Below are 22,982 nucleotides of genomic sequence, written 5' to 3'. Positions count from 1 at the left end.
ATGGAGACCGCTTTCCTGCCAAACAAATATTAACTCTACAAAACACAATGTTACTGAAGAAAGATGAGGCCTCAAATGGCTCGTGCCTCCACAATAGGTAGCTATATTCCTATTGTGAATCAAATGAAAAGTGGCGCCATACACACTAACAACGCAATGCAACTGCAATAATCCCTACGCGCAATAATCCCACAAAGTTGCTAAAACAAACAAGTTAAATAAATAAATAAATATATATATATACAGTCATGGCCGAAATTGTTGGCACCCTTGATATTTCTCCAGGAAATCATGTATTTCTCACGAAACGTATTGCATTAACACATGTTTTGCTATACACATGTTTATTCCCTTTGTGTGTATTGGGACAAAACAAAAAAAGGGAGGAAAGAAAGCAAATTCGACATAATGTCACACAAACCTCCAAAAATGGGCTGGACAAAAGTATTGGCACCCTTTCACAACTGCGGATAAATAAGAATGTTACAAGCATGTGATGCTCCTGTAAACTCACCTGGGGCAAGTAACAGGTGTGGGCAATATAGAAATCACACCTGAAAGCAGATAAAAAGGAGAGACGTTCACTTAACCTTTGCATTGTGTGTCTGTCTGTGCCACACTAAGCATGGACAACAGAAAGAGGAGACGAGAACTGTCTGAGGACCTGAGAACCAAAATTGTGGCAAAATATCAACAATCTCAAGGTTACAAGTCCATCTCCAGAGAACTAGATTTGCCTTTGTCCACAGTGCGCAACATTATCAAGAAGTTTGCAACCCATGGCACTGTAGCTAATCTCCCTGGTCGTGGACGGATGAGGAAAATTGATGAAAGATTGCAACGCAGAATAGTCCGGATGGTGGATAAGCAGCCCCAAACATGTTCCAAAGACATTCAAGCTGTCCTGCAGGCTCAGGGAGCATCAGTGTCAGCGCGAACTATCCGTCGACATTTAAATGAAATGAAACGCTATGGCAGGAGACCCAGGAGGACCCCACTGCTGACACAGAGACATAAAAAAGCAAGACTACAGTTTGCCAAAATGTACTTGAGTAAGCCAAAAGCCTTCTGGGAAAACGTCTTGTGGACAGATGAGACCAAGATAGAGCTTTTCGGTAAAGCACATCATTCTACTGTTTACCGAAAACGGAATGAGGCCTACAAAGAACAAAACACAGTACCTACGGTAAAATATGGTGGAGGTTCAATGATGTTTTGGGGTTGTTTTGCTGCCTCTGGCACTGGGTGCCTTGACTGTGTGCAAGGCATCATGAAATCTGAGGATTACCAAAGGATTTTGGGTCGCACTGTAGGGCCCAGTGTCAGAAAGCTGGGTTTGCGTCCAAGATCCTGGGTCTTCCAGCAGGACAATGACCCCAAACATACGTCAAAAAGCACTCAGAAATGGATGGCAAAGAAGCGCTGGAGAGTTCTGAAGTGGCCAGCAATGAGCCCAGATCTAAATCCCATTGAACACCTGTGGAGAGATCTTAAAATTGCTGTTGGGAAAAGGTGTCCTTCCAATAAGAGAGACCTGGAGCTGTTTGCAAAGGAAGAGTGGTCCAAAATTCCGGGTGAGAGGTGTCAGAAGCTTATTGATGGTTATAGGAAGCGACTGATTTCAGTTATGTTTTCCAAAGGGTGTGCAACCAAATATTAAGTTAAGGGTGCCAATACTTTTGTCCAGCCCATTTTTGGGGTTTTGTGTGACATTATGTCATATTTGCTTTTCTGCCTCTGTTTTATATTTGTTCCAATACATACAAAGGGAATAAACATGTGTATAGCAAAACATGTGTTAATGCAATACCTTTTTTGTGTGAAATACTTGATTTTCAGGAAAAATATCAAGGGTGCCAACAATTTCGGCCATGACTGTATATATATATATACACACACTATATTGCCAAAGGTATTGGTCGGCCTGCCTATACACACACATGAACGTTAATGGCATCCCAGTCTTAGTCCGTAGGGTTCAATATTGAGTTGGCCCGCCCTTTGCAGCTATAACAGCTTCAACTCTTCTGGGAAGGCCGTCCACAAGGTTTAGGAGGGTGTCTATGGGAAGGTTTGACCATTCTTCCAGAAGCACATTTGTGAGGTCAGGCACTGATGTCGGATGAGAAGGCCTGGCTCACAGTCTCCGCTCTAATTCATCCCAAAGATGTTCTATGGGGTTGAGGTCAGGACTCTGTGCAGGCCAGTCAAGTTCCTCCACCCCAAACTGGCTCATCAATTCTATCGCATTGAGGTTAGGTAGGGTTGCCACCTCATACCTTTAAAACTGAAACACATATTAGTTTCACAGGTTCTATGGTTGATTAAGGTGGTAATTAAACTCAGTGCCTTATCTGCATTAAATCAGACATAGAACCGGTGTAATTGATCTGTGTTCGGGTTTTAAAGAGATGAGGTGGCAACCCTAAGGTCAGGACTCTGTGCATGCAGTCAAGTTCCTCCACCCTAAACTCGCTCATTCATGTCTCTATGGACTTTGCTTTGTGCACTGGTGTGCAGTCATGTTGGAACAGGAAGGGGCCATCCCCAAACTGTTCCCACAAAGTTGGGAGCCTGAAATTGTCCAAAATGTCTTGGTATGCTGACGCCTGAAGAGTTCTCTTCACTGGAACTAAGACCAAGCCCAACCCCTGAAAAACACCTCCACACCATAATCCCCCCTCCACCAAACTTTACACTTGGCACAATGCAGTCAGGTAAGTACCATTCTCCTGGCAACTGCCAAACCCAGACACATCCATCAGATTGCCAGACAGAGAAGCGTGATTGGTCACTCCAGAGGACACATCTCCACTGCTCTAGAGTCCAGTGGCGGCATGCTTTACACCACTGCATTCAACGCTTTGCATTACACTTGGTGATGTAAGGCTTGGATGCAGCTGCTCGGCCATGGAAACCCATTCCATGAAGCTGTCTACGCACTGTTGTTGTGCTAATCTGAAGGCCACACAAAGCTTGGAGGTCTTTAGCTATTGACTCTGCAGACAGTTGGCGACTTCTGCACACTGTGCGCTTCAGCATGTGCTGACCCCGCTCTGTCATTTTACGTGGCCTACCACTTGGTGGCTGAGTTGCTGTTGTTCCCAGTTGCTTCCACTTTGTTATAATACCACTAACAGCTGACTGTGGAATATTTAGTAGCCAGGAAATGTCACGGATGGACTTATTGCACAGGAGGCAACCTATCACGGTACCACGCTTGGAGTCACTGAGCTCCTGAGAGCGACCCATTCTTTCACAAATGTATGTAGAAGCAGTCTGCATGCCTAGGTGCTTGACTTTATACACCTGTGGCCATGGAGGGGATCGGAACACCTGAATCCAATGATTTGGAGGGCTGGCCCAATACTTTTGGCAATATACTGTATATATATATATATATATATATATATATACATATACACTATTCCTTGTTAATTGTGTAAAACAAGTCCTTTGCCAAAAAATGGGGTAGATTTACTAAGTCTCAGTTCACATCCAGTGTACTTTCCAATTTGCAGAAACACACTACAGTCCATTGAGGCCAGGTTCACACCTATGCATCGTGCAGTGCGTTTTTAGATTTGCAGAAACGCACTACAGTCCTTTTAACATGACTTCCTATGAGTCACTTTCACATCTGTGCTTTTTCAACCAGTGCGTTTTTGTTTTTTTTTTGGAAAGGGTCAGGGACTTTTTTACCTTCAGCAGATTGTGTTTTTGCTTCAATAGATTTCAACAGAAATGCATGAAAAATGCATGGACAATGTGTTTTTGCTGTATTTCCTGCATGACAACAGACACCTTCCCTTAGCACTATTAACACATCCCAAAAACACGAAACACAAAATGCATCAAAAACGTTTGTAAAAAAATGCAGACCACACTGCAAAATGCACCGGAAAAACGCATCAACTGCAACCTGCATAGGTGTAAACCTAGCCTTAGAACGATTTCCTATGGGTATGGTTCACATATGGGTGTTGTCAGCGGCTGTGGGTTTTGCTTTTTTTTAAAGGGTCAGGGACTTTTTTGCCTGCAGCAGGTCACATTTTTAGTTCCATAGACTTCAGTAGAAATGCATCAAAAATGCATGCACATGCGTTTTTTTTTTGTGTGTGTGTGTTTCCTGCATGACAACAGACACCTCCCCCTAGCAAAATTAACACATCCCAACCTGGTATTTGGAGGTTTCTTCCTCTCCAGGCCACAATACCGCTCCATTTGAGCTTACTTACCTAAATCTTAAAGGTTTTGGGGTAACTTCGCCTTTAAAAATAAAATCCCACTTATCTGTAGTAGGCAGCACTGGGGAAGATGCAGGATGGTAACATTGCAGGAGATAAGTGATCACTTGGGGGTGCTCTAGGTTAGATTAAGGCTAGGTTCACACCTATGCAGGTTTGACCCGTTTCTGCATTGCGTTTTGTGTTGCATTTTTTCAGCTGCGTTTTTGGTGCATTTTTGCCATGTTTTTGATGAGTTTTGTGGGGTTTTTTTCTTTTTATGTTCAAAAAAGTCCCTGACCCTTTCCAAAAAAACAAAATGAAAACCCAACCAGTCCATCCCCCACAGTTACTACCTTTTGTACCACTAGCCCCTCCCTCTTAGATTGTAAGCTCCAAGGATCAGGCCCTCCTCACCCTCTTGTATTGAACTGTATTGTTGCTGTATTGTCTCCTGTTATATTGTAAAGCGCTGAGCAAACTGTTGGCGCTATATAAATCCTGTATAATAATAATAAAAAAGGAGACAATACAGCAAAAATACAGTTCAATACAAGAGGGAATTGAGGGCCATAAAGCGCTGAGCAAACTGTTGGCACTATATAAATCCTGTATAATAATAATAATAAAATACGGAGAAGTTAACATGTCCCATAGGAAATCATGTTAAATGGACTGTACTGCGTTTCTGCAAAACGCTGCAGAAAACGCTTAGCTGTGAACCTAGAGTCAAGTAAACAGAAAGGCTACACGACTACTTACCTGTTAAAGTGGTGTTAACCCCAAAAGCAAATATTTATTATATTGCAGCTTGGCAATTCTTAGATGTGATGGTTGCATTAGTTAACTTTTTTAGGCTTTCTTTCCTTTATTTTCATCTGGAAATCCAGCCAGTAATTCTGTTGTTATTCAAAAGCACAAGCTCCCCAGCAGAATGGGATGAGACAAACCATTTACTACTAGCAGGGTTGCTTACCATGATCAGCTTTTATTTATTTATGTAAAACCTTTATCCCAAAGCGGAAAAAACTGTTTGCTGTAACTGAACATGAAGTGTGGGCTGGATTTTGGCTTCAATTTGTTAGTGTATCTAAATCTGCTAATACATTTAACACTCCCCTTTCCCCCTAGACCAGTGGTCGGCAAGCCGCGGCTCGCGAGCCACATGCGGCTCTTTACACATTTTAATGCGGCTCTTCTGTGTGCCAGGCGCCCGCTCCCCTCCCTCCTCTCGGGCGGCCGCCCCAAAAGTCAGGACTCTGCAGCTAGCCCAGCAATGGGCAAACTACGGCCCTGCGGACCTTTTAATCCCGTGGAGCGCGGCAAACATTGGCTGTCAGGATGTAGGCGGGGCAGCGTGACGAACTCCTCTCCTCTCACAGTCCGCCCTGAAGACCGGAACGGCGCGGGAACACGGCGAGAGGAACGCGCGGAGCAAAGGTAAGTGAATTGACACAATATGGGGGATGAATTACTATATGGGGGATGAATTACTATGGGGGATGAATTACTATGGGGGATGAATTACTATATGGGGGATGAATTACTATGGGGGATGAATTACTATATGGGGGATGAATTACTATATGGGGGATGAATTACTATGGGGGATGAATTACTATATGGGGGATGAATTACTATATGGGGGATGAATTACTATATGGGGGATGAATTACTATGGGGGATGAATTACTATATGGGGGATGAATTACTATATGGGGGATGTATTTTCAGTTTTAAAAATGTGGCTCTCAATATAAATTTCAATCGTGGTTTTGGCGAGATTTGGCTCAGTTGAAAAAAAAGGTTGCCCACCACTGCCCTAGACTGACGACCCCCCAGCAAAGAACAGTTTGCAGAAATTGTTGAATTTTCCCATGCAGGGGATTGCACATTCTGACTACAGGCACACACATACACATGAACTCCCCCGTAGTTTGTCTCCAGAAAGCTGCACTATGAGCTCTAGGAATCAGCAGTACAATCTTTGCTCTCCTCCCTTTGCATTTGAATGGCAAGCTGACTGTCAGCCTACAAGCTTTGTTCTGGGTGACACACTGCCCCCCCCCCCCCTTCCATCCTTGGGACACATCACACAGTGGCGATGGAAGAGTTAACGTCTAGAAGTGCCCCTTTAAATCCAGCATGCAAGGACAGGAGGGTGGTATCAGGGAGGAAAGGGATAGGAACAGGAAGGGGAGGAGAGAGGACTGGACAGACCTGCGTGTGGGGAGGTAATGTGCCTTTAAATGAAAAAGGGGAAACAGAGAGTGGGGTGACTGGAGGGGGGGAGAGGAGAGGGCATAGAAGACGCTATAGAGTGGTGGTCGTGTCACAAATGGAAACTTTCTGTAGGGTGCAGGTTCAGCCTGGTGACCATTTCTAGTCCAAGATCCATGCTGAGGCCATGGTATGCTCTTAACCCCTTCACAGCTGGATGCTGGGGACCCCACAGAGCTACTTACAGCATAGCCGCCCACCTACCATCTACTAGCCAAGGATGGGACGGACTGTAGCTGAGATCTGAGAAATGAACATATGGGGCAATCACGTTTGCATCAAATCGAACAATCTCCTTACTTGTATGAAGGTTCGTTCCTGAATCTGTGTCCCGTTATGCAGCAGAGATTGGACCGTGCCAGACTGGACCACTGCAGAGAAAACTTTGGCATTTAAAAAACTTTGGGCCCCTTTAAAATGTATGGTACCCTAATCAATAAATTGCATTTAGGCTTCCAATGGGTTAATGCAGTTTTCGTCAACTTTTTTGTATCCTGGAGGAACCTTATGAGATCAGTTCAAACTCTCAGGGATCCCCTGCTAAAAATGATTATATGTACAGAACTCAAGTGGGACCAGTACAGTGTAGCTATAGGGGAAAGGAAAGGAGAAAAGAACTTGGCGTACCGAACGTATCTGACTCCCAGAGACAATCTTTTTCCAACACCTTCTGATTTACAAGACAAAATGATTTTCAATAATTATGAAATTAAATAATAATAGTGGCCAAAAAAGAAACCCAGACTAGGCGAGTTGAGTGATCCATTGCACTAGTGGTCAGTGTAGTGCCTCCTTACACTGGTTGTCAGAAAAGGAGTTCCCACTCACACTGGTTGTCAGAAAAGGAGTTCCCACTCACACTGGTTGTCAGAAAAGGAGTTCCCACTCACACTGGTTGTCAGTAAAGGAGTTCCCACTCACACTGGTTGTCAGTAAAGGAGTTCCCACTCACACTGGTTGTCAGTAAAGGAGTTCCCTCTTACACTGGTTGTCAGTAAAGGAGTTCCCTCTTACACTGGTTGTCAGTAAAGGAGTTCCCTCTTACACTGGTTGTCAGTAAAGGAGTTCCCTCTTACACTGGTTGTCAGTAAAGGAGTTCCCTCTTACACTGGTTGTTAGTATACTAATGGTTAGTATAGTGCCCTTTTACACTAATTGTCACTGTAGTACCCCCATACACTAGTGGTCAGTGTAGTACCCCCATACACTAGTGGTCAGTGTAGTACCCCCATACACTAGTGGTCACTGTAGTGCCCCCTTACATTAGTGGTTAGTGTTGTGACACCTTATACTAGTTATCACTGTAGTGCCCCCTTACACTAGTGGTTAGTATAGTGCCCCTTATACTAATGGTCAGTGTAGTTCCCCCTTACACTAATTGTCAGTAAAGAAGTTCCTACTTAGAATAACTCTGTGTAGTACCCTCTTACACTAGTTGTCAGTGTAGTGCTCCATTATACTAGTGGTCAGTCTAGTGCCCTCTTACACTAGTTGTTCATGTTGTGCCACCTTATACTAGTTGTCAGTGTAGTGTCCCCCTACACTAGAGGTAAGTGTAGTGTCCCCTTATACTAGTTATCACTGTGGTGCCCCCTTACACTAGTGGTTAGTATAGTGCCCCTTATACTAATGGTCAGTGTAGTTTCCCCTTACACTAGTTGTCAGTAAAGAAGTTCCTACTTAGAATAACTGTCAGTGTAGTACCCTCTTACACTAGTGGTCAGTGTAGTGCCCCCTTACACTAGTGGTCAGTGTAGTTCCACCTTATATTAGTGATTATTGTAGTGCCACCTTATACTAGTTGTCAGTGTAGTGTACCTTTATACTAGTTATCACTGTAGTGCCCCCTTACACTAGTGGTCAGTGTAGTGCCCGCTCAGACTAGTTATCACTGTAGTGCCCCCTCACACTGGTGATCATTGTAGTGCACCCTTACACTAGTGGTCAGTGTAGTGCCCGCTCAGACTAGTTATCACTGTAGTGCCCCCTCACACTGGTGATCATTGTAGTGCACCCTTACACTAGTGGTCAGTGTAGTGCCCACTCGCAGAGGTAAATTGCCCTCTTACAGGGAATCCTGGTTGAGAAAGGCTTTGTAAAAATAATTAGTATGTATTTTAAATCTGCAGATATCTTTAAAATAATATCGGGTGACCCTGCAATGATCCTGTAATGAAGGTCCTGGGTGTCAATACTTTATTCCTGTCTTCCGGTTGAGCTTCTACTTGAGCTTCTGTGTTGTCACCCTGTCACACGGTCTTGTATTGGAGAATATAAGTGGCCATTTAAAAACACACTAAGCAGGCATAGTCCACTTTTTGTCAGATTCAGAAAAACCTGCACTGAAAATACCATGCATCCATTGCCGGAGTGCATGTAGTCATGAAGTGGCTGCAAAGAGGATGCAGGAGATTAGTAATATATGACATAAAAAAGGCAGTTGTTTATGATATAAAGTGCTTTAGCAGACTAAATCTCATTCAGTTAGGGTTTAAATCTACTTTACAGTATACCTAAAGCGAAAAAATTTTTTGTAGTCTTGGATATTTTATTTTTATGTATTTATTACAGACATTTATATAGTCAACCTTTTATGTAGCACTTTACGTATTGTACATTCACATCAATTTAGACAGAAGACAATTAACCTACCAGCATGTCTTTGGAATGCGGGAGGATAACCAACCAAGCACAGAGAGAACATGCAAACTCCATACAGATTGTGTCCTGAACGGGATTCAAGCCAGGGACATGGCTTGGGGCATCGGGAGCTTTCCCTTTACTTCATGTCCTGCAGACATATCAGAAAGGTAGAAGAAATCTCTCCAACGTGAGAGACATTTGCACAACAACCAGTGTCCCCATTGTAGGACTTCCATTCTATTCATGTTCCATTGAAGGATACAAATGTTGGATTGCCCTTCACATTTAGTCCTCATGCACACTGGACGTTTTTACAGCGGCTGTTTTTGGCTTTTGACGTTTTTTTTTTTTTTTTTCTACAGCCAGTAAACCCCCACAGCATGTTATCCTATGTGTCCATGCACACATAGGCCCCATGTACACAGGACCCTTCTGAACGATGGAAACTGACTGCTGGAAAACGTAGGTTAAAAAACGTCTGTTTAGCCGCGATTGCATACCGCGTTTATGCTTAGAAACTTTTTTTTAAAGATAACTCGGGGAGACCTTCCAAAATGCCCAGAATGCACTGAAAAACAGTAAAAAAATAACCTATTTCAGACATTTTGAGAGAAATAGAGAGAGAGCAGAAGCAGAGAAAGCAGTATGTGTTGAGACTAGCTCCTTTTTTTTTTGGTGTTTGGATGTGTTCCAGCTCATTTCTGTGCAGAAATTGTGTCTAACATATTTTTTTTTTTCATGCAAAACCTAATCGTATGGTGTGCTAGGTCTATTTGAATACCGGGAAAACGCTTTGTATGCATCATGAAAAAAGGCTCTGGACAGCATCTGGAAATGGAAGAGTTAAAAACATTTTTCAAACTCAAACGCCTATAAACGCGCCTTTTTTTGGGGGGGTGGAGTTTCTGCTGAGACATGATGTTTACACATCTGGAGGGGGGTGCAGTTTGTCACCTTGGGCATAGATGACCTTGTCCTGGCACTGCCCGCACGACACAAAAGGCACTCAACAGATCTCTTCCTCTCCACATAACATATAACTGAGATCAGATTCTCTTACAGACACGGCCTCAATCTGCACAATATGTAAGATTCCCTGTGAAATGACCTGATCTCATTGACAGCTGCAGTAGCCAGTTACATTCTGTGTGGAGGGATACCTATCTCAGTTATGTGCTATGTGGGGAAGAGGAGATCTCTTAAGGGCCCTGCCAGTGGTGACCCTGTCCTCAACTCTGCTGACCACTGTTTTCTGCCCTGCTGACCCCTGTCCTCTGCGCGGCTGACCACTATCCTCCATCCTTCTGACCCCTTTCCTCTGCCCTAATAACCCACTGTACACTTCTATACACACTAATGGCCTCTGTACACTGCCCTACAAATTTCTGACCCTATCCTCTGCCCTGCTAACCCCATGTGCACTACCCTGCTGACTCTTATACACTGCCCTTCTGACCTCGCATCCTCTGCCCCCCTGACATTTTTTACTGCACCCCCAAATCAGACAGGCTAGATCTGGCCCTGTCTGCCAAACCCAGGAGCTGGAGTCCTACATAGACTCTGCCTGACCCAAGATGGCCACCGATGTCATGTGGAGTGCCAGTACTCAATCAGACAACTGTCTCCTTGTGACCATGGAAATCAAACGACGGCTCGGGGGCCAGATGTGGCCCTTTGCTTGCCATTTTCTGTCCCCTGGGGCATTTTTCCTCCCACTGATGCAAGACACTTTCTTCAACTGACACCCAACAATGAGGCATAATTCCTGTTACTGACATCAACAAAAGGGCACTATTTTTTTCAATACAATGAGGCCCTATTCCTCCTCCTTAATGCCAAAGATGCACTGTTTACTTCCACTGATGCCAAGACAATTTTCCTCCCAATGACCACCGTCCAGCCCCTATAAATTCTGAAGGACAGTAAACTGGCCCTTTGTTTTGAAGGTTTGGAGACCCCTGTCATAGAGGAACCATGTTCATCCCAACTTCCTTCCCCTTCTGCATTGCCGCTTCAGTCAAGCACTACCTACAGTGGGGAATACAGACTGCACCTGCCTACTAGTAAACTGGGGAAGATTGGGGACTATAAAATAGAACTTCAGACACAATTTTGTTACGATCAGGTGAGTCAGTAGCATCACTCTGGTTTTAGAAGAAGCATGTTTACCGGGGCACATGGAGGATGGTAGAATAATGTAGGCTTTTGATAGGGCATATAATCCAGATCCTAATTTTTTTTTCCTGAATCTGCCTTGAACTGTGTTTCTTTTACTTATGCATCAACAAACACTCATAATTTTTCTCTTTTATCCAGGACAAGCTGTTACTTACTTCTCAGATGACCCCAACAAACAGAATGGAGCACTGATACATTGATGCATTAATGAATTATCAAGATGCCAATGTTTCCATTGCTATTTTTGGCCTTCTTCCTTTAAGTCTAAGTTGCTTTAAGTCACCAAAGAAAAAGAAACTGAGACAAGTCATCCATTGAAACAGAGGAGCTATTGAACCCATCTAGCTGGCTAGCGGGACTTTCAAATTCTTTAGGCTTAATCAAAGATGACATCTGCCGCTGACATTCTGCATTTCCAATTGCCCGGCCATGAGGCAGCCACTCTCCGCAGCATGAACCAGTTACGTTCAGAGGAACGCTTTTGTGATGTGACTATCCTTTCTGAAAGCCTTAAATTTAGGGGCCACCGAGTGGTGCTGGCTGCTTGTTCCCCATTTCTCAGAGACCAGTTCCTCCTAAACCCAGGTTCTGAGCTCCAGGTTTCTATCATGCATGGATCCAAAGTTGTGTCAGATCTTCTACTTTCTTGTTACACTGGGCTGCTGGAATTTCCCGTCAGGGAGATCGTCAACTACTTAACTGCTGCTAGTTATCTGCAGATGGAACATGTGGTGGAGAAGTGTCGCCAAGCCTTGTGTCAATTTATTGATCCTCAGATAGGCCTGCGGGATGCTAATATTACGAACAGAACCACACCCGTTCGAAATGCTTCATCTACAACAACATCAACAGGCCCAGGTCGTCCAGCTGATAATTCTAGATCTTTGAAACCAGAAGTTAAGATGGCAGATGACAGTGAAGAGGAAATGTTGATGATGGCAGAAGAGGAAGAAGATGATGAGGAGGAAGATGAATCAACCTCAAATATCTGCATTGTAAAACTGGAAACTGGTTCGAGTGATGGTGGAGGGGAAAAGGGACAGAGGTCTTGGGATAAAGAAGAGCAGAACTTGGCGGCACAGTCAGAGGAGGCTCTGGTCAACTCTACTGTAGAAGGTGGAGAAACAGGAGATGGAGCTATCCAACGAGGTGGTGTTATGAAGGCCATCTATAGCGATGAAATGGAAAGCGCAGAGGGGGTACTTATTATTCCAAGTAGCTATCATGAAGATGAAGAAGAGACTTTAGAAGGGGGCATGGGTGGCTGCCAAAGCAGTGTTGTGATTGAAGGATCTCCAAGAAATGCTTTGGGCGGATTGGCGTCACTGGGGTCAATGGTCTTAGGAGACTCACGGATAGGAATCAAACGGACTTTAAGATGCTGCAAGTGTGAGGAGACCTTTCAAGGGGTAGAGAAGCTTGTGTTCCACATGCGGGCTCAGCACTTTGTCTTCATGTGCCCACGCTGCGGGAAACAGTTCAACCACAGCAGCAACCTTAACCGCCACATGAATGTACACAGAGGGGTAAAATCTCACACCTGTAACATATGCGGCAAATGCTTCACGCAAAAATCAACGCTCCATGACCACCTAAACCTCCACAGCGGGGAGCGACCATACCGCTGTTCCTACTGTGACGTCAGGTTTGCCCACAAGCCTGCTATAAGACGCCATCTCAAGGAGCAGCATGGAAAGACCACAGCACAGAACATCATGGAAGCTGGTGTGGCCGAGATGAACCTCATGCTGGGATGTGGGACTGGATGAGAGGACATTACATGGACCTATGTAGGAAGCAAATCTGAGCTTTAAACAAGTTTTGTTCACTTTGTATTTGCACTAATCGACTGCTAGGTGTACCTTTTTTAGGCCTAGTGACTTTTTTCAACTTCTGTGACTGCCAGTTTCACATGTTTAGCTCTGTAGAATGGTTACAATGTTGTTTGACCAGGTTTGGCAGCTTCAGGCCCCTCAGCTTGTTTTGGTGAACTACAGGTTCTACCATGCATTGCCGGAAGCTTTTTTGGATCTGCCTTTGTCTATGTTACAAATTACCACTGCCATTTTGTTCTTCTGTAGCAATATTATTAGGAACATTAAAAGTGTATGTCCAGCCAAAACCTTTTTTAATTTTGAATAGAGTGGGGAATGATTAGATCCCCTGTTGGGTTTTACTGCTAGAAAGTTCTCTAGATCTCCTCCATTCCCTTCACTTGCTGTCGTGGTGGCAACAAATATACCAGACAGGAAGTGAGGGAAAATCTCCAGCTGCAACTCAAAGACACAATTAAAATGGCCTTGTTTTAGTAGTAGTAGAGAGTAGTTGTCACCGGCACAGCAAGTTAGAGGTCAAACAGAGCCTTGAATATGTTACAGGATTATCGGTGATCTGAGTGCTAGGTGGACAAAGATGCAGCCTGCAGTATCTATATCAAGAGAACAGGAACACACGTTGCTCACTTACTCATAACGAGTTTAATGTGTCAAACAGAAGAGGATCACCTTATACAAATAATTACTTTCTTTATAGTGGCAGCGCAGGCCTCATGGAGAAGCGCATCAATTTGTGTTAGAGCGTTACCATTACTAACCTAGAGGATACTGAACAGAGAAAGTGAATGTTAGAACAAACACAAACCTGAACAAAGATAGCATAAACCAAGTGTAACCTAGACAGCATAAACCAACCAAACTGTATCAAGAGGAGAATAGAAAACACATGCTGCTCACTTGCTCATTCTGAGTTTAAATTGGTTATAAAGCCTTGCAGTTTTTTTTCTTTAAAATAATAAGCATATCATACTTAGCTGCTCTGTGCAATGGTTTAGAACAGAGCAACCCCGATCCTCCTCTTCTCAGGTCCCCCCACCGATGCTTCTAGCCCCACAACTTTGCTGAGTGATCCCAGAGCAAGCAGCTTGCTCTGACGGCACTTGTGCATGCTTGCTCCCAAGCTGCCTATGTGTGTCTGTAACACAGAGCATGGCTCAGTTCTGCCCCCGTTCCCTCCACACTGGCTATGATTGACATCAGTGAGAGCCTATGCCGTTTCTCAGCTAATGATGAGAGAGAGTCCCAGGAGAGCCTTGGCTCTTATGTACTTTGCCGGATCGGGATCGGGCTCAGGTAAGTATTAGGGAGGGCTGTGGGGGGAGCTGTAACTGGAAGGTTTTTTTACCTTCATGCATAGAAGGTAAAAAACCTTTAGCCTATACAACCAGTTTAATGTGCGATTGTTGGTTGTTAGTCTCCTGAAGTCACACTACAAATCATTAGAGCTCCCTCTAGCTGCAGCCTAGTAATAGCATCACTGGGAGGTTTATTCATTTACTTGCTACAAATAGCAATAAAAACCTGCCAGGTATACTCATCATTTCATACTCTATCCAAAACAAAAAATAATTTTGGCTGGATTTTCACATTAATAAGAAAAAGAATGATGTGCACAGTGAAGCAACCCAAACTAACAATTCAGAATTCATCTTTTATTGATCTGAAGACTCCTGTAAAGTGCAATCTGATTGGACGTTATGGGTTGAGCATTATGAATATCTCCTTTGGTTTTGATACTACAACGCTAAAGCCCAACTTCAGCCTAGAGTGGAGACAATTTAGAGCCATTGTCAAGTTTTTATTTTTTTTGTCTGTGTTCCCAATTAGATATCTCTTCAAAGGGGGACACAAAAAAAACATATTTCTTGTGGAGCAAGAAAGGATTTGAATTTCTGACAATGCTTTTTTTAAAATTTTTATTTGTTTTGCTGCCTGTGCCTTCCTGTCATGGTGACAACTGATGTTCCCATTTCTTGTCCTGGGGTCACATGGACAGGATGTGAGGAAAAACTCCTTTTCGGAGTCAAGGACAGAAATAAAAACTTCACAATTTTTAACACTTCTCCACCCTCCTCCAAAACTAAATAAAACTTGTCTGGAGTTAGGCTTTAAATCAGTCTGTAAGCTTTTCTATTTAACAGTTCAGTGTGTGAGTGTTTTTTTAATTAATGACCTTGACATGTGAGCTTACTGTATAGTTTGTGTGTTTTAAATAAAAAAAAGACTGAACTTAAAGAAAAGATGTAGGCCTTTGGATAACATTTTCAGAAGGCATATGCTTGGTAAAGAATATACATTATATTCATTTTGCCTAAAGCTGTACTAAACAGATATAAAAGACGGAAATTGATGTAGCTCTGCAACCATTAAAGCGGAGTTCCACAGTATTTTGCAACCATGGCTGCATTTGTTGCAGATTCCTTCTGCCATTAATTTGTGGATATTGTAATTTTTTTTGTTTAGTTTTAGTACCGTAAGAAAACGCTCCGCTTCCATCCTACCACACCGTGGTGAGGTACGTCATTTCCTTTCTCCCACTGGCTCCTGGGAAACCAGTGTCATCAATCCCAGGAGTTCATTGATTGACAGGTTGCCATCAATGGGGTGGGAACTTCTTCTGATCCTGACAACCTGCAATACACATAGTGTGCCGTGATTAGTTCCCATTGCACATGCGTGAGTTTGGGAGGTGCATGCTGAGTAGCCAACTGCACATAATCACAGAAGAAACCCCTAGCAGGCTTAAGATACCCACACTCTGAATGGCTGCTTACATGATCCAGGGGGTGCTGTAAGTAATGCTGGATTTTATATAAAGTGTTACTAAACCCACAACAGTATAATCAGTCTGTATATGCAGTAAAGCATGCTTGTTATACTCAAGGTGGAATCTAAGGGGTTAATCCTCTGCATTGTGTAAAAATGCCATTTGATCCTCCCTTCTCTGATCCTCCCCTTCTTCCAGTGTCCCCCTCTAATCTCCTGATAACACATATCAAGTGGAGACACTCTGCGCATGCTCACATGCTGGGAGAGTGCATGTGATCAGCATAGGGCCAATCAGCACTGTCCAGTCAGAGGTCAGGGGTTCTGCATCCTCCTAGAGCAGAAAGAAAACTCCTTCTACAAGCTTTCACCAGCGCTCTGCTGAACACTGGTAGAAATCACAAGACTGTTCTAACTGCTGAGGAGAAAAGGTATTTAGCAGTTTATATTTATTAAAATAATTGCATTTCCATGTTCTGTGTACTGTGGGAGAACAGATACAGTGAATGTAGGGTCCGGGGTTTAGTAACAGTTTCAAAATAGAAAGATTACAAATATACAGTATGCCGATTTAAAGTATAGTTGCAGCAACAATCGTGGCGGTGATTTTTTTTTTTTTTTAATTACTAGATGACTGAAGCTCCACTTTAAGGGGGAACTAAACTGTATCTGAGCACAACAAACTGAAAACGCTATTTCATTCATTTTTAATATTCAAAGCAAACTTCCCCATCAATCCGTGTCTCCATGCTTTATTTTGTTGAAAAATAAGTTTGAAAAACACCCCCCGTAGCATTTCTAGCCACTTCCATCTTGAGTACGAGCAGATAATTCATGTAGCATTTACTTCCTGGAATCCGTCTGCCCATAGCTCAGGCATGCAGGAAAGAGAGTGTGCTTAGCTGAGCTGCCAATAGCATGTTCGGCAGTGACTCTTGTAGAGTCATCTGGGCAAGTTGCACTGTTGCGGGGTATGGGACTTGGGATCGTGTCTCTGTCTGGATGGCCTCGCAGATTGTAGACGGTCTATGCATGTACAGTAAGTGCGCCCTCATCATGTGTGACATCGCAAGTCGTTATTATGTGATGGATGGAGAATGAGTGATGGGGATATATAAGGGGAGTGTTTTCATTCTTGGGCTCCGTGTGGGACTATATACATGTGTTTCCCAGCAATGATGTTTCTGATTTTATTTTGAAGATAGGCTGTTCTTTCCAATATGAGTCATCATTCAATTTCTGGCAATGACTCTTGGGGAATGAGCTAGTTGAGATGCTCCTTGGGGGTGTTCAGCTGGAGCTCGTCTCTCTTCCAACAGCCTTCTGAATTGTGTCCAGTCCATACATGTGTAATACAAGTGCCCATGTCTCATGTATAGAGCACGTGATGGGGAAGGGTAAGGCCGTGTCATTCTTAGGCTCTGGTCTATGTTATCTATTATGGTCCATGTTATGTATTAAGATATTGTTTCCCCCTGTATGGGGATATTATCCTCTGGACACTCCTGACTAAGGATAAGTTACAGCTGGCTCCAGTCCTTCTGGTTATATTGGTAAGACAACTTTCAGGGTGTCTGTAGGTTATACTTATGGTATCTAGTTTACAAGCCCAACTTTGTCACATTTATGGATGTAGTAACTTTGTGGTACCCTTGATGTTATTAACATACTTAACTACCCTACTCTACATTATGAGCATTCTATAGATCAACTGGGAACCCTAAACCAATGATTCGGGGAGTATCTGATTGCCTTGGGGGTCAGGAAAAATTTTTTCACTCTGGCACCAATCTGACCAAGGGGTTTTTTTCCTGGATCATCTTAAAGGTCTTAAACGCATTACCTCTAAGGAGTCAGAGGATAAAAAGGACTGATCTCCAATGTTCTCTGAAGCCCAATGGTACCCTTGATGTTATTAACCTACTTAACTACCCTACTCTACATTATTAGCATTCTACAGATCAACTGGGAACCCTAAACCAATGATTCGAGGAGTATCTGATTGCCTTGGGGGTCAGGAAGAATTTTTCCACTCTGGCACCAATATGACCAAGGGGTTTTTTTTCCTGGATCATCTTAAAGGTCTGAAACGCATTACCTCTAAGGAGTCAGAGGATAAAAAGGACTGATCTCCAATGTTCTCTGAAGCCCAATGGTACCCTTGATGTTAACCTATGTAACTACCTCACTCTACATTATGAGCATTCTGCAGAACACCTGGGCGCCCTAGACCGATGATTCAGGGAAGATCACCTTAGGGGGACAGGAAGGAATTTTTTGCCCATTGGTGCCAATCTGACCATGGGTTTTTTCACCTTCCTGTGGATCATCTGAAGGTTCTGGGGTCTTAAAAGGCCTTGCCTTTGAGGAAATAGAGGATAAAAAGAACTGATCTCCAATGTTCTCTGCAGCGCAGTAATTACAGTATTCCAGGACTTTAGCAGGCCATAGACAAGTTGAAAAACAAACTAAATTCATGTCAATTGTCGAATCCTTCGTTTTTCAAATCATTAGTGTGCCAGCTGCAATAGGCGATTTCCCTGCCACAATTGAAAGTGGCTGATTGATGGCACAATCATATGAGCTATTTTAGTTTTTGGATTGACAGAACTTTTGATTTTGACTCGTCTATGACCTGCTTTTGTTGTGAATAGGATGACTATTCAAATTCGCAGACATGTAAAAAAAAATACACCGGGGAATAATTTATTTGGAACTGAGTGACAGTTGGAAAGCAAGCTCACGCAAAGCGGTGATCCTGGCACACACTCTGAGAAACCTCCCATCCCATGGAAAAAAAAGAAAAAACCTTCACCATAAAGTGCAAAGATGATAATTTGGGAGTGCCAAATTCATTTTACTTATTTTCCCCATATTGGCACTATATCCACTGAAGTATGCTATTAGTATTTTGCAGGGCAGAGTAGGGACTGGTCAGAGAGGATTACCTTGACATATACTGTATATATTCACTATATATATATATATATATATATATATATATATATACTCTATATTGATAGGAGTGACGGAGTTATATATGCACCATTGATAGGAGTGACGGAGTTATATATGCACTATTGATCAGAGTGACGGAGTTCTATATGCACCATTGATAGGAGTGACGGGGTTATATATGCACTATTGATAGGAGTGACGGAGTTATATGTGCACTATTGATAGGAGTGACGGAGTTATATGTGCACTATTGATAGGAGTGACGGAGTTATATGTGCACTATTGATAGGCGTGACGGAGTTATATGTGCACTATTGATAGGCGTGACGGAGTTATATGTGCACTATTGATAGGAGTGACGGAGTTATATGTGCACTATTGATAGGAGTGACGGAGTTATATGTGCACTATTGATAGGAGTGACGGAGTTATATGTGCACTATTGATAGGCGTGACGGAGTTATATGTGCACTATTGATAGGCGTGACGGAGTTATATGTTCACTATTGATAGGCGTGACGGAGTTATATGTGCACTATTGATAGGCGTGACGGAGTTATATGTGCACTATTGATCGGAGTGACGGAGTTATATGTGCACTATTGATCGGAGTGACGGAGTTATATGTGCACTATTGATAGGAGTGACGGAGTTATATGTGCACTATTGATAGGCGTGACGGAGTTATATGTGCACTATTGATAGGCGTGACGGAGTTATATGTTCACTATTGATAGGCGTGACGGAGTTATATGTGCACTATTGATAGGCGTGACGGAGTTATATGTGCACTATTGATCGGAGTGACGGAGTTATATGTGCACTATTGATCGGAGTGACGGAGTTATATGTGCACTATTGATCGGAGTGACGGAGTTATATGTGCACTATTGATCGGAGTGACGGAGTTATATGTGCACTATTGACCGGAGTGACGGAGTTCTGTGTGCACTATTGACAGGAGTGACGGAGTTCTGTGTGCACTATTGACCGGAGTGACGGAGTTATATGTGCACTATTGACAGGAGTGACGGAGTTCTATGTGCACTATTGACAGGAGTGACGAAGTTATATGTGCACTATTGACAGGAGTGACGAAGTTATATGTGCACTATTGACAGGAGTGACGGAGTTATATGTGCACTATTGATAGGAGTGACGCGTTATATGTGCACTATTGATAGGAGTGACGGAGTTATATATGCACTATTGATAGGAGTGACGGAGTTATATATGCACTATTGATAGGAGTGACCGAGTTATATGTGCACTATTGATAGGAGTGACGGAGTTATATATGCACTATTGATAGGAGTGACGGAGTTATATATGCACTTGCACTTTATTTTTCAGGCACATCATTTTGCAGTTGTCACTTTATACTGTAGAGGCACTTTATGCCATTTTTTTGCACAAAAAATGCCAAGGCACCTGACATTTTAGGTTTATAACACTTTACAAAGCGCTGAGCAAACTGTTGACGCTATATAAATCCTGAATAATAATAATAATAATAAATATGGTGTAGTAGGGTAGATAGCTGTATAAAATGAGTGTTTCCTCTGGGGAACAAATTGATTAGAAAATGCTCATGCACCTGACATCATGCATTTAGTTTGACAACATTATATAGTGCAGTCTAGTTTTTTTATGTGTTTGAAGCTAAAATATTTTCAACCAGATAGCTGCTGTATTTTTGTAATTTGGACCGTTTTCCGTGGCGTGCCTCTAGAGTCTAGATAGATGATTTGCAATAAGAACAAAAGGCCCAAGCCCTCCCCACTATTGTCAGGGACAAGACTTCCCACCAAGCAGGCCGTCTCTGCCCTCCCTCATGTTAACTCTCGCTTTTATTCACTATACCAGGGGTCACAGAACTTTCTAAGCAAAGGGCCAGTTTACCGTCTTTCAGACTTTGGGGGGGCCGGACTGTGGCCAGTGGGAGTAGAAATTGTCCTGGTATCAGTGGAAGGAAACAATGCTTCTTTGGTATAAGGGGAGGAAAAGCACCATCATTGGTGTCGGTGGGAGGAATAGTGCCCCATCCTTGGAGTCAGTTGGAGGAATAGTTCCCCATTGTTGGTGTCAATGGGAGAAATAGTTCCCCATCGTTGGTGTCAGTGGGAGGAATAGTGCCCCATCATTGGTGTCGGTGGGAGGAATAGTGCCCCATCATCAGTGTCAATAGAAGGAATAGTGTCCCATCGTTGGAGTCAGTTGGAGGAATAGTTCCCCATTGTTGGTGTCAATGGGAGAAATAGTTCCCCATTGTTGGTGTCGGTGGGAGGAATAATGCCCCATCATCGGTGTCAATAGGAGGAATAGTGTCCCATCGTTGGAGTCAGTTGGAGGAATAGTTCCCCATTGTTGGTGTCAATGGGAGAAATAGTTCCCCATTGTTGGTGTCGGTGGGAGGAATAGTGCCCCATCATTGGTGTTGGTGGGAGGAATAGTGTCCCATCATTGGTGTCGGTGGGAGAAATAGTGCCCCATCATTGGTGTCGGTGGGAGAAATAGTGCCCCATCATTGGTGTCGGTGGGAGAAATAGTGCCCCATCATTGGTGTCGGTGGGAGGAATAGCGCTCCATCATTGGTGTCGGTGGGAGGAATAGCGTCCCATCCTTGGTGTCAGTGGGAGGAATAGTGCCCCATCATCGGTGTCAATAGGAGGAATAGTGTCCCATCGTTGGAGTCAGTTGGAGGAATAGTTCCCCATTGTTGGTGTCAATGGGAGAAATAGTTCCCCATTGTTGGTGTCGGTGGGAGGAATAGTGCCCCATCATTGGTGTTGGTGGGAGAAATAGTGTCCCATCATTGGTGTCGGTGGGAGAAATAGTGCTCCATCATTGGTGTCGGTGAGAGAAATAGTGCCCCATCATTGGTGTCGGTGGGAGGAATAGCGTCCCATCCTTGGTGTCAGTGGGAGGAATAGAGCCCCATCATCGGTGTCAGTTGGAGGAATAGTGCCCCACTGTTGGTGTCAATGGGAGGAATAGTGCCCCATCATTGGTGTCAGTGGGAGGAATAGTGCCCCATCATTGGTGTCAGTGGGAGGAATAGTGCCCCATCATTGGTGTCAGTGGGAGGAATAGTGCCCCATCATTGGAGTCATTTGAAGGAATAGTTCCCCATTGTTGGTCTCGGTGGGAGAATAGTTGGAGTCAGTTGGAGGAATAGTTCCCCATTGTTGGTGTCAATGGGAGAAATAGTTCCCCATTGTTGGTGTCGGTGGGAGGAATAGTGCCCCATCATTGGTGTTGGTGGGAGAAATAGTGCCCCATCATTGGTGTCGGTGGGAGAAATAGTGCTCCATCATTGGTGTCGGTGAGAGAAATAGTGCCCCATCATTGGTGTCGGTGGGAGGAATAGCGTCCCATCCTTGGTGTCAGTGGGAGGAATAGAGCCCCATCATCGGTGTCAGTTGGAGGAATAGTGCCCCACTGTTGGTGTCAATGGGAGGAATAGTGCCCCATCATTGGTGTCAGTGGAATAGTGCCCCATCATTGGTGTCAGTGGGAGGAATAGTGCCCCATCATTGGAGTCATTTGAAGGAATAGTTCCCCATTGTTGGTCTCGGTGGGAGAATAGTGTCCCGTCATCTGTGCCAGTGGGAGGAATAGTGTCCCATCATTGGTGTCGGTGGGAGGAATAGTGCCCCGTCGGTGGTGTCGGTGGGAGGAATAGTGCCCCGTGGTTGGTGTCAGTGGGAGGAATAGTTTCTTGAATCTGTTATAGTGCCCTAAGGGTCAGATAAAGGCGAGCAGAGGGCCGCAGTTCGGAGCCCAGTGCACTATACAGCCGCCTCCAGATCGCTGCTCCCTCCGGGCCCCACGTGCAGCACTACTTTCCCGTTGCCGCTTTAATGCCAGTACTGTGGTCAGCCCGAGGCTTGGAACACAAAGCGGCCAATCACGGCGCGGCCACGTGATTCTTGAAACGCAAATGTTTCTAAAAGAGACTCATATAGGCGGCGTAAACCCGCATGTCTCCACGGCAACCCTAGAGCCAATAGGGATGCGGGGAGCATTGTTGTAGCCGGCCCACCCGCTGCAAGGCTCCCCGTCCAATCGGGTGGGAAGGGAGGCGGATGTGAGG

General features: G+C 44.0%; 1 protein-coding gene across 1 annotated transcript; it reads left to right on the top strand.

Moving 5' to 3' along the window:
- Positions 1–6,411: 6,411 nt before the first annotated feature.
- On the top strand, positions 6,412–15,549 carry ZBTB12 (zinc finger and BTB domain containing 12). Its single transcript, XM_089693406.1, has 2 exons — positions 6,412–6,460; positions 11,466–15,549. Exon 2 carries the CDS (start codon positions 11,714–11,716, stop codon positions 13,094–13,096), a length of 1,383 nt encoding a protein of 460 aa, XP_089549532.1. The 5' UTR covers positions 6,412–6,460; positions 11,466–11,713; the 3' UTR covers positions 13,097–15,549.
- Positions 15,550–22,982: the final 7,433 nt, after the last annotated feature.

Source organism: Staurois parvus, unplaced genomic scaffold (assembly GCF_062004578.1).
Source record: "Staurois parvus isolate SC_StPar_1 unplaced genomic scaffold, SC_StPar_1.0 ptg000631l, whole genome shotgun sequence".
Classification (NCBI taxonomy): domain Eukaryota; kingdom Metazoa; phylum Chordata; class Amphibia; order Anura; family Ranidae; genus Staurois; species Staurois parvus.
Note: the sequence above shows the minus strand (reverse complement) of the source record. Positions and strands in the feature narration are given on the sequence as shown.